General features: G+C 50.1%; 1 protein-coding gene across 1 annotated transcript in view; it reads left to right on the forward strand.

The window, feature by feature from the left end:
- The window catches only part of LOC144253642 (dihydropyrimidinase-related protein 2-like), a 93,227-nt gene that overhangs the window by 58,021 nt on the left and 22,514 nt on the right, over positions 1-12,692 (forward strand). Inside the window, 1 exon segment of the mRNA XM_077795961.1 lies at positions 12,028-12,192. Within this exon segment, the coding sequence (XP_077652087.1) occupies positions 12,028-12,192 (165 nt within the window).

A 12,692-nucleotide genomic window follows, 5' to 3' on the forward strand; every position in this document is an offset into this window, starting at 1 on the left:
CTCAAACCATCCACACAGTTTTAAAGAGTAATTACAGGCTCCCTGAACAACAGGTCCCCCACCAGGCTTGAACCTCCTGTCCAGATACATTGGCTTTTACTCAGAGTCTTGCAAATCAACTGGGGACAAAAAAGACCCATTGAACCCTGAGCTCTGGCCTGAGAAGGGCTGTACCTCATGGTACAGTGGCTGAGGTTCAGGCTCGAGGGATGTCACGCTATGTCTTTTTGCTGTGTTTTTGAATTCAGTCCAGGTTCCTAGGAGGAAAACACCCATCAAATGATGTTGGCTCTCGATGGGGCCCGGTCCACACATGACATCACCGAGGCTTCCTTCCCTGCTGGACTTCATTTGGAGGGGACGCAGGAGGGATTGTGCAACACTGAAATAAACAGATTAGAGTCCAGACTCCGCCTGCCTTTGTTCCTGAGTTCAGCTGCGGTCCAATGGCTGACCTGTTCTTCACTGTGTGTAGCCAGTCTGTCCCGGCAGCTTTTGTCCAAGGGTTTGGGTGCTCACATGCTGATTAGAGTCCTGGGTACACACTGGTTATTATGTGAACGAGGTGCTCTTGATTTTATGATAAGAATGTATCTGTCCAGAGATGATGTCCTCCAATAGAGGTGTGAGCATCGCATCATGTATCTCAGTCCGTCATTTTGCAGAAGGCTCATGGTAATCTGATCACCCTGGTTGTTTGCAGATAGACCTCTCAAAGTGTCAACAGGACCCTTTCGCTGATCTTCTCAGTGTTCTTTCCTGTCACTGTCATTGGCCTTTGGAAAGTGGCAAGTCTCAAGTTTATAGTCCTAGTGCCTTCTTAAGAAAGGAACAACAGGAAAGAAAACTGAGTCCGAACCATCCTCTGCATGTGGAGGCCTTGTGGTGTGACTTCTTTTTCCTGATATTCTGCACAGCCCTGTAATCTCTTATTTTTGGCAAGCCAGCACCGAATCTGTGGTCCTGTAGCCTGTGGCAACCAAAGCAGAGACAAACAGAGGAAGTGTCATTACCCACATATTTCTCCAGCCACCTCATCTGGCCGACACAGCCAGCGGCCACCCCTCCCTGGAGGTGGAGTTCCTCAGGACTCGGTCTGGCAGGAGGGGCGGACCTCGTCCCCACGTGGAGCACCGCTGGGTTGTCGCCATAGCCCCCAGGCTTTCTGTTGCTCATTATCTCTCTCTTCTTGCTGTGATTTGTTCATAGTCTGGAATTTATTTCTGGCAGACTGTGGAGAGAACTGGGAAGTCTCCCGTGTTTCCTTGCAACGTCCGAGGACCCAGGAAGTAGGGAGGGAACTCGTCTCCACCCTCCCCTCCCTGTCACGCACGCACGCACACACACACACACACACACACACACACACACGCACGCCCATGTGAACACGCATGCATACATACGTGTGGGGAGGGCAGAACTGGGGCATCCATCCAGCCTGGGCTCCCTGTATTTCTGTGGTTTTGAAAGTTGGAGTCATTTCATCATCTTCAAAGCCTGGTGGAGATGGAGCTGATGTTCCCTGGGACCCACCCGCAGGATGAGGTTTCTTTGCTTTTGATTGGAATGACATGAACTCTGTTAATGAGGACAGCTTGGCTTATCTGTTGCTACTGCCCATTTTATTTGCATTTGATTTCTAATAAAATGGAAAGTGAATTTGTTCCTAGCATGTCCTGTGTGATGGGAGATTGTTCACATCTTGGGGTCCCAGGGTAGGGGTGCCTGCGAGGTGAACGCCTGCATTTACATCTGTTGACGGAGTCTCTGACTTAGCGTCAGTGCCTGCTTGCTGTATAAACAGGACAGATCTGTTTGTCCCCGGAGTCTTAGTGTCATCAGGAGACTGCCCTCTGGTGAATGGCACCCGTTCCAGGTCTTCCTGTGGCACCGCGGGGCTCCTGCTTCCTTCTCTCAGTTGCGCCTTTATCAGACCCTTCCTGCATCCTGTTCTTCCAGGCTGGTGCTCTGTGCCTGAGTCTGCCCCACGAGCCCCTCCCCTGCTGCCGAGGGGTGCAGCTGGTCTCCCCATGAGCTGCATTGGAGGTGCTCGGACGTTTGTGGATCACAGTTCGGGGCTGGGAATTGCATCAGGTCACTTTATCCTCGGGTGGTCCTGTCACTCTGGGTTTATCTGACCCAGATTTATGCAGGACCCGCTGTTGTAGGCCCTTTATACACACTACTTACAGCAGCCCTGTGAGTGGTACTATCATGATGTCCATTTTACAGATGAGAACACCAAGGCCCAGAGAGGGTAAAGGATCCCAAAGTTACAGTTAATCCTTGGCAGGGTTAGGGTGCAAATTCAGACTTCAGACTTGCACTTTGAACCCTTCTACTAGGAAGTAGGCACTGTTGCTGTTCTTTATCAGATGGGGAAACTGAGGCACTGAGGGGTTAATTAACTTGCCCTGGGTCCCAGAACTAGTTAGCAGCAGTCCCAGAATTCAAGCCCAGGCAGGTGACTCTGGAGCCAAAGCCCTGAGCCTCCGGTAGACTGAAGATTCCCCATGGATGGTTGTCTCACCTCTGTCCCAGCAAGTTCAGTGTGGGTGGCTACAGCTGAGGGGACTTTTCTTTCATAGGAGCAGCAATACTCCAGCCTAGCTTTATAGATGATGCACTAGGGGCCCCGTTGTCCGTGCCAGGCATTGGAGAGCTGGCCAGCCCAAGGGCCTGTCAAGTGGCTTCTCGGGACTTCAGACGCTAGAGGAATTCCAGGATCGAAAAGTGGGAGGCTGGGTTGGTGCTTCCCCCACCGGTGAAGGGACATGGAGATACTGTCAATGTGGCTTTTATTCCGACTCAGATTTAGAATGCCTGTCTAATTACAGGAAGCAGAATCCGCGCCCCACGCTTAGCTGAGGATTTCAACATCTCTTGGAGAAGTTCTGCATGGACCTGGGGCTGGAGGCTTTGCCCTTGAATAGATTTGGCTCTCCTGCCTTCTCCCCAGGCCACACTTCGTCATCCTGCTTTGGAGATGGCGTTTCCTATTAAGCCTGTGCCAGTCTGTGAACATAAACATGGAGGGGAGACAAAGCACAGCTTCTCTCTGTCCCCGGGTCAAGGAACTCAGAACCTTGAACTCAGAAATGCTTAGGTCTCAGAGGCCTTAGCCTTGGTGAAGGAGTTGTCTCAGGGCTCGGGTTGACATACCTGAGAAGCACCTGGGAGAAGGGCCAGGGACTAGCTCTAACATGGCAGATGTGGCCCTTGGGTTGTGCTCTGTTGAGTGGTCAACCACTTTCTGCGGCTGGTCTTGGAAAGGGTCTATTCATCTGAAACAGAGATAGCCTGGAAGAGTGGGAAGAGTTTTGTGTTTTACCCCCTTAAATAACAAGCAAATAGAATGGATACTAGCACTGTCTGGGGTGATGTCCCCCTCTGTTGCTGGTGGCAGAGTGAAGTGGCAACACTTTGGGATCACAGCGTGGCTGTCTGGATTAGGAACTGCAGTCCGTCCAGTAACGCCCACTCTAAGGCTCTCCAGAGAAAGCCATGCAAAACAGCATTAGTGTGAATGTATTCATAACAGAGGAAGCGTGGAAGGGTTCTTCATTAGGGAAACGGTAGAGAAAAAGATAGCAGATTCCCCAAGAGCAGCTCACACTAAAAATTGGATTATGATGACTCTAAGACAACATGCAATTAAAATAAGAAAAAGAAAAGCCCCACAGAATTAAAAGGGAGCATGCCTTGTGGTCATGCCCACATAAAATACATGCGCAGGACAGACCTGGAAGATAATGTGGAAAAAGAATAGTAGGTCTTACTAGGGCGGTGAGGTCATAGGTAATATTTCTCCTGTGGAATAAAGAGCAGAGGAAATGGTGCAGATGTGAGATTGAGTCCTGGATTTAATTCTGGTATTGCTACCTCTGATCACCCATCTTTGAGCAACTTTTGAAACGTCCCAGGGTCTCAGAGTCTTCATCAGTAAAGTGAGCGGTGGATTCAGAGACCTTCAGAATCATTCTGGTTCCAGCCACGGTGTCTGCAGGTGGAGTCTGCTAGATTTGCTGCTGTCAGTGAGATTCAGGGTCAGATAGAAGCGTCATTATGTACAAACGGTGATATTTGTACTTGCTAACGGTTGTTCCCCACAATGACTCCTGGCTTGATGACACCTTCCCTGCAGAGAGCACTCAGACTGTGCACGGCCTTTCTGAGTGAGGGACAGCAATTCCCCAAGTCCTCAAGGTCAAGTGTAAAGTAGGGTGGGGGAGTGGTTCACTGGGTCCTCTCCCCAGGCCCAGGCCATGTCCCACGGCTGCCTCTGGGGGCCTGTTCCTGGGGCCTTGACCCACGCTGCCTGCAGATGGGTCTCTTATTCCCCCTGCATCTGCTTTTGGTGAGTCAGAGAGTTTCTGCTCATCGTTTGGTTCATCACTCTTGAGGATTTACACATTGTAAATGACCCTTCGTCACAACACGCAGATTTCATCAGCCTGGCCTTGGATCTGGGATGCCAGGAGCCCACATGCACCGGGGCCTGAAGAGAAGGGTTTTATGAGGTGCCAGCACGTTGAAGGGCTCTTCACCTTGTGCCCGGAAGTGACTTCCACGTCTCACACTGCGTATTCCTCTGCCATCCACTGGGCTTCATTAACTGCCCGCCTGAGGGAGCTGCATGTGTTCTGGGTGACAGAAAAGGGCCCAGGAATGGAAAGTTGGGCTGACCACTCACAGGGACAAGCCGTGAGGGTGACTGTCAGCCAGGGCTGGAGACCAGGGCCACCTGCCTCAGGCTGCTGAGGGCCCTCCATACCACAGAGGCAAGCCCTGCAGCCTCCCCTCCCCATATGGGACCCTGGGATCCTGAACCTGCCACCTGCCTAGTGTGGGCCAGCAAGGGCAGGCGTGGGAGGGCCGTCTGCAGAGGGCCGGGAACCTGCACCAGTGTGGGCTGCTGGGATTCTGGTGACGTTCCCAAGCCACAGGCTGAACTCATGAGAGGGTTCCCTTTTCCATGCCATTGTCCCGTGCCTCGAGGAGAGGGGCATCTGGTTCCTAAAGTGGGGATCCTCGTTGTGTCTGAGTTCATCTGTGAAAATGGGATGAAGAGACAGAGGTGGCTTTTCAAGGTCATCTTTGGAGTAAGAAATCTTTGAGTTGGGAATCCAGGCCTTCTCTCTGTCCTGCTCCCAGATTCACTCTCCAGCTCTGGTTCTGGTTCTTCCTGAGCCATCTTCCAGGAGCCTGAAGGGAACAGGCCACCTGGCTCCAGCAGGCCCAGGCCCAGGAACTGTAGCCAGCAGAGGGAGTGGAGTGCAGGGGTGGGTGGCTCCAGGTGCCCACTTCCAGCTTTAAGATGGGCAGCTCCCTCTTGCAGCAGGCGCCCACTCTGACGGGTGCTGTGGCCAACGGGCCCCTCTGTTTGAGGTGCTTATCACGGGCGCTTACTTGTCTTATACTGAAGTGGGGCCTGTCCCTCAGATCCATTGGCCTGCAGGTGTGGGGCCAAGACTGGCTGTTGAGGAAGACTGTGGAGGCAGAAGGATGAGGAGGAAGGAGGCAGGTCAGGATTGAGGAAGGAGGACCAGGAGAGGAAAAGACAGAGGAGAGTGAGATAAGCAGCCTCCTGCAGCCCAGCTGGGCGGCTCCTCCAGACCCCTGCTCAGGACCTTCAGAGTAAACGTCAGGAAGCCAAAGAAGAGCACAGACAGGGGAACGGGGAGAGCAGATGAGGATCTCTCTGTGTCACTTCTAAAAACTGCATGTGAGTCTCCAGTGATCTAAAATAAATAAATAAGTAAAATGTGTGAAGCATTCAAGTCTGACATGTGAATTTTCAAGAAGCATTCTATTCTTCCATGTCTTCGCACTATGCTTGTTTTATGCAATAAGCATAAAAATAGGGAAGCCAGAGCCACTGGAGTCATAAGAAGAACAGAGTACTGATTCAGGCTGCAGCAGGGACGAGCTTTGCAAGCACTGTGCCCACTAAGCACCAGCAGCAAGACCACAAGCCCACGCATGGTGTGTGTGATTGTATCTGCAAGCGAGCTGCGTCTAGGATAAGCAAATCCATAGAGATGGTAGATAGCGGTGGCTTAGGGCTGGGACTAACACAGGCAGGAGGGATGGGGAGGGACTGCTAATGGTACGGGGTTTCTTTTAGTTGCTCTAAAAATAGATTGTGGTGATAATTGTACAGATCTGTGAATATACTAAAAATCACTGAGTTGTATCTTTAAATAGATAAAATGTATTATGCGAATTATATATCTATTAAGCTATTAAAAAATGTAGGGTCCTTTGACAATTTTAATGTAAGTAATATGGTTTGAATATCCCTTATCTGAAATGTTTTGGACCAGACACGTCTCTCAAATTTCAGAGTGTTTCAAGTTTTAGAGCAATTGTATAATGATCCATCCTGAGTCGAAATGTGAAATTCATTTGTGTTTCTTATATACCTTCCGTACACAGCCTGAAGGTAATTTTATGCAATATTTTAGAGTACCTGCGTTTTGACTGGGACTTGTCACATGAGGTCAGAGGTGGGATTTTCTACTTGTGGTATCAGATTTTAGAGCATTTTGGGGTTTGGATTCTTGGATTAAGGATCGGCATCTTGTAATAGCCCTCTGGAAATAGCTGGTGGTGTTTGGATGGAAGTACTTCCAGATTCTGCTTGTAGCTTCCAAGTTCAGGCCACTGTCCCTGGCCCGTTCTTGGCTTCCCCACCAAGCAGGTTCCCAGACTCCCCCCAGAATCCCCAATAGTGTTCCCCAGCACAGCCTGAGGAAGCCCGTGTGTGTGTGTGTGTGTGTGTGTGTGTGTGTGTGTTTGCAGGTCCTATGTAGACTTTTTGTAGTTCACGGTAGGTGGCTTCATGCCTGTGTTTTCTAGTGACAAAATGGCAAGTCCCAGAGTGTGAGCACAGCAAGGAGGACTGTGGCAGGACAGAGGTGCTTAGACCCCAAGGTCCACCTCTTGTCACTGCTGGTGGCTGGCTGGTGGCTGGCTGGTGGCTGAGTGCCCCCTCTGCAGGGGCGGATGGCATAGGAAGGTCCCCAGAGGGAAGGCCTGTGAGTTCCGGGCAAGTCTTTCCAGCTTGCATCCGAACAGGGACTCTGCTGCCTCCGGAAGTGAGCGTGACATTCTGTCCTGTTCCCTTGGAGGGGCTCTTCCCAGGAGAGCTCGGTTGGGAAGAGGACTGTGGGAAAACCCATGCAGCTCCTTGGGGCTTCTCAACCTCGCTAGCTCTCGGAAGAAGCGCGAGTATTTCCCTGAAGTACTCGGCTTCTTCTGGGGCCTGAGTTTTCAAGGGTCCCCAGCGCTAGGCACTGGTTCCCAAGCCAGTTCTGCATGCCCAGCGTGGAGGGCAGCTGTGGACTGCAGCCAGGGAGCCTGATGCTTGTTCTCATGATACTGTCGCGGAACCCACAGGTCCTGCTGGTGAATGCAGGGGGAGGGCGGGAAGCAAATGGGAAACTGTGCTGTAATTGGCTGTGGTCAAAGTGGTCCTCAGCAGATCTGGGTGCTCACGAGAAATGCAGATCACCAGGTCCCAGCCTGCACCTAGCCTCAGAGCTCTGGGCGAGGCCCACACTGGGTTTTAATAAGCTCTCAAGGTTGTTCTTGTGAGCTCCAAGGGGCATGAGGACCCTGACACAAGTGATCTGCCACCCCTGGGGCACCTGGGGTTGTGGGCTGTCACTGTCTGAGGGTGTCCTCTGCAGACACCTCCCACTGTGTGGGCTAGGGAGGGGGAGTGCTTGCTCTCGGGCGTGGAGCCGGAATGCTCAGGAGGGCTTCCCAGAGTTCCCAGGTTAAGGAGGGAAGCGAAGCTGATGGAGGAACCGAGCTTTTGAAAGATAATATTTTTTCTTCTAAAAATTAAAGACCTGGGGGTGCAGCTCACTAGTAGAGGCTTGCCTAGAATTGCCCTGGGTTCCAAAAAAAGGAAGAAAAAAAAAAGAGGAATGAATTGGAACGTTTACCACCAGGTTTGAAGCTGCTCTAAAGGCTCAGTGGTGGAGCACTTGCCCGGCATGTGTGAGGCTACTGTGCTCAGCACCACATAAATATAAAAAATAAAGATCCATGGACAACTAAAAAGAAGCAGCTGCTCATTTAATACTAAGAGTGACAAAGGGAACAAAAGAAAAATAACCCAGGGTCAGAACTGTCTTATTTCTCTGTAATGTATGTGCAAATTAAAAATATTATCAAATGCTTTATCTAATAGTACTAACATTAAAGTATTTTTAAAAGTCATCGGAGAGCAATAGAGTGGAAAGGATCGTTCTCTAGCTGCGAGCTTGTGGATCTTGGCCTTGGCAGTGTTTGCCCTTCTCCCGGGAGTGGTGGGTTCTTTTAATCCCAAAGGAAACAGATCTGCTGAACATATCAGGCTTCCTTGTTTACTTTGGCTAGAAGCCCTGACCTTAAATCCAGCCATGTGTAGGACAAATGTTGTTTATCTGTACACACGTGCAAATACATCTACCTACAAACACAAGTGTTTTGTACACACACACACACACACACACACATGCACACAGACACATGGACATACAGACAGGCCTTGTTCTTGGTTTCATTTTATGTCCACCATTATTTTTTCCTCCTATATCATCTTTTATTCCTATTTCTGCTTTAATCAAGTCTTCTTATAATTATCTTTTTAACCCACTTTAAAATTTTTTGAGAGGAGACAAACTATAAATAAAAAAAAAATAGAATAAAAATACAATGTGTAGAGAAAAGGTATAGAGGAAACGTACCAAATTCGAGTAGGCTGGTTTTTGGCAGGGTGATGGTGGTAGAGATTAGATTAGATGTGATATTAACTTTGCCTAAAATTTGAGATTTTCTACTTAAGATTGTATCATCAGAAAAATCACTTTTTTTTTTTTTTTTTTGCACTGGGAAATGAACCCAGGGCCTCATATGTACTAGCAAGGGCTCTACCACTGAGCCACACCCTGAGCCCTAAAACCTTTTTTTTTTTTTTCAAGCAGTCTTTCCTCTTTCTTTGTTCAGTACTGAGGATTGAACCCAGGCCTTACACATGCTTGGCAAGCCCTGGACATCTCCATCTATCCCAAGAAAACAATTGTCTCCCGCATCCCCTGCCACCAGTGGAAGACGGCCCTCTGATTGGCAGGCAGCATGGCTGCGCAGGAGCCCTCTGGGCTTCACAGCAGCTCTGGGGCTTGAGCAGGAAAAGCTGCCGGGCTCCAGGACAGTACAGATGTCCCTTCATATCCACATACTGTGTCTGTGAATTCAACCCACTGTGGGTTCAACCAACCACAGGTTAAAAATGTTTGGAAAAAAACATTCCAGAAAGTACCAAAAAGCAAAACTAAAATGTGCTTCAAAGCAAGTAGTAATGCTGAATCCACTGAATCCGCTCCAACGGAGGCATGCAGGCATCCCTCTAGGTATTATGAATAATCTAGAGATGATATAAAGTATGTGGGATTTAGCTAGTGGTAGGGGGCCTGCTTGGGGGCCCTGGATTTGATCCTGAGCACAATAAAGCAAAAGGAAGGAAGGAAGGGAGGGAGGGAGGAAGGAAGGAAGGGAGGGAGGGAGGGAGGGAGGGAGGGAGGAAGGAAGGAAGGGAGGGAGGGAGGGAGGGGACACTCAAGGTTTTGAATGGGTCATATGCAAATGCTATGCCATTTTACATAAGGGACCTGAGCATCTGTGGATTTTGGCATGGGCAAGACTTTGCCTCGCAATACCAAGGGGTGACTCTAACTCTGGCTGCTTCACCTGATCCTGTGTGGCGGAACGTGAGAGCCGAGAGGCGACATTCTTTTACTTACTTAGTTCATTTATTGAGCTCTTCCTGTGTCCCAACCCTCAGTCCCTGCTCTGAGGAATTTGTCCTAGTGGGGGCGTGGTCAGACAGCACATTATTAGTGATGCCTGTATGGAAACTATTTCAAATCGTGGTGTCCCCATGGGATGGTGACAGACCCGATGAGAAGGATGAGGAACAAGGACAGTGGATTTCCAGAGAGGGGGCATCTGGGATGGGCAGGTGCTGGGCTGCCCAAAGAAGTGACAAGCTGTCAGGGTGGCCATGGCCGTGAGCAGGTAGGGGACAGAGTGCATTGGGGACATCAGCTGGGCCCAGACCCACTGGATCTGGGGAAGGAGTCTGAATTTGACTCTGCAGATGGAGGATGGCCCCTGAAGGATTTCAGCCGGCGACTGGCAGCAGCTGAGTAAAGGTTTTAGAAAACTCACTTGGCTGCTTAGGAGGGAGGTTTGGAGGAGGGGGAGAGGTGAAGCAGGGGAGTGGCCGTGGAGACTGTCCAAACTGATTGTTGCTGAGGTTTTTCTGTTTTTTTTTTCTTTTTCTTTTTTTGTGAGGAGGGAGTCGGGCACAATTTAAGAAGAAGAATTAGAATTGTTTTGTCATAATTTCTGGTAACATTTTACCAACGGAACAGAATTGCATTTAAAATGTGCATCGATTTTACTTTTTTAGATAATGTTAGCGTATTACAGATATCAGGACTGATCGATTATATAGACATATGCATATATTTTATACTAATGCTTGCAAATATTTATGGAAAAGTGGATTCTATCCAAAGAAATTTACCACAGTGGGCCATATTTTTAAATTTTTTAATTGACACATAGTAACTGCATGTACTTTCATATGGTGCAGTGTGACATTCAGTGCATATATACAATTTGTAATGATCTGATCAGGGTAGTCAATATGTCCGATGGCCATATCCCTGACATATATAAAGGCAAGCTCAGGGGATCCCAGTTTAGCAGCATCTGCAAGTTTGATTCATTTCAGAAATCTGAGCTCACCGTGTTGCCAAGGCTGGCATTTTCTTAGCTCAGAACTGCTTACCTGGGTGCAGAACATCTAATATTTTATTTAGGAAGAATGCCTCATTGCTTTAGGCATCTGGAATCCTGGGCTTCATCTTTCTTGTTGCCCAAGTTTGATTCAACCTTGAACAAATCCTTTTGCTTTGTATTTCTGAGGTGCTTCTTGTAAAGCTGGGTGACAGTAGTCTAGAAAGCCTGTCATCACAGTGGCTGGGTGAGAGCTCCCCAAGGCCTAGGAGAGAGAATGGCACCTGCAAGGGCCCTGTGGTGGGAGGACGGGCTGGGGGTGCAGCACCCCCAAAACAGCCTTTGGCGCTGGAGAGCAGAATGCAAGTTGGGGCTGATCTAGGATCATGTGTGGAGGTTGGCTGGGATTCTAACCTTTATATGACGTGCAAGGGGACACTGTTGGAGGGTTTAAATCAGGGAGCTCGATAAGGGTGATAGCTACGCTTCTCGTTTAATCCCCATAATAAATGTCTGTGCTGGGTAATATTGTCCCCCATTTTAAACCAGCAAGACATTTCTGACCATGGAGATTAAGTAGTTTACCCAAGGGTACCTTGAAGGGGGAGCCAGGAAACAGACCCCAGGTAGCCTGAGCCATGGTCCTTTGTCCTCCGGGTCAGCCTACCTCCATAATAATATCACAGCAGCCACCGTTTTAGAATGCTTTGAACTCTTAAGATGAAAGATTTCCCTTAAATTACAGACTGGTATTATGCTGCAGAAACATGAGCGGCCACGGGAGAGTGGCTGAGCCTGGGCACTTTGGAAAGGCCCCGAGTGTGTGGCTGTGCTCCAGTCCCCCCAGTGCCTAGCTGTCTGGTGGGGGCGTCTCATGGCAGCTATCAGCACAAAGAAGTTCTGGCTCCTCTGGCCGGTCATTTGACACTGCCATTATTCATAAGGACACATTGTCCATGAAGCGTGCCCCCCCGGGGTTAGGGACTTGGAGTTGGGAAATCAGATCCGGGTAGTTCACGTGTGGTTTCCCCGGAGCATCCAAGGACAGGTTTCTCCTTCGTCCCTCCTGAGTACTCAGCTGGCTTCAGAGCATTCTTAGGGGCTGACGAAGGCATCGCTGTCTCGGTTGGGAACCCAAGAAGCCCTGTTCAGGGGCCAAGTGGGAAAACACCTGCCAGCCGTGGCCTGTGAGTTTCTTGAAGATGATGACGCGTGTCTCTTCTCTCCTAGTTGACCACGTTGTTCCCGAGCCTGGGACGAGCCTGCTGGCCGCCTTCGACCAGTGGAGGGAATGGGCCGACAGCAAGTCCTGCTGTGACTACTCTCTGCACGTGGACATCACCGAGTGGCATAAGGGCATCCAGGAGGAGATGGAGGCGCTGGTGAAGGACCACGGTAGGTGGCGCTGCCCTGACACCTGCTGCTGATGGCTGCGCTTCCGCCCAGGCATTGGCAGGGCCCTGGGGAAACTCTGGGTACTGCCTCTGGATCCCAGTTGTGCTTTTTGCTGGTGCCTGGCCCTGAGCAAGGAGAGCGGGCCTTGGGCAGCAGCCTGTGCTCACTGGAGGGCCTAACCCCCTGCAGTCGTGGTTGGTAGAGAATGTGAGCCCTGCTACTGGCCTGTTTTTGGGTGGCAGCTGCCTACAGCTTGCTGGTCTCAGGGACCCTTGCTCTCTAGCCAGGCTGGGAGTTGGGGATGTGGTGAGCGTTGGTTGAGCCCGTGAGGCTGCTGGGCAGTCAGGGTGCACCTGAGCCGTGAGTCCAGGGTCGATGTGAAAGTAGGGGGACACTTCACACCTAAGGGGGCTTTTCTGTTTCACAATTTCCAGGGATTGGAGAGATTCACTGGGAGGTGGGAGGAATCCACCTTAAGGTGTCTCCAGGACTCCGGTTCA

The sequence above is a fragment of the Urocitellus parryii genome, chromosome 3, assembly GCF_045843805.1.
Source record: "Urocitellus parryii isolate mUroPar1 chromosome 3, mUroPar1.hap1, whole genome shotgun sequence".
In the NCBI taxonomy this organism is placed as follows: Eukaryota; Metazoa; Chordata; class Mammalia; order Rodentia; family Sciuridae; genus Urocitellus; species Urocitellus parryii.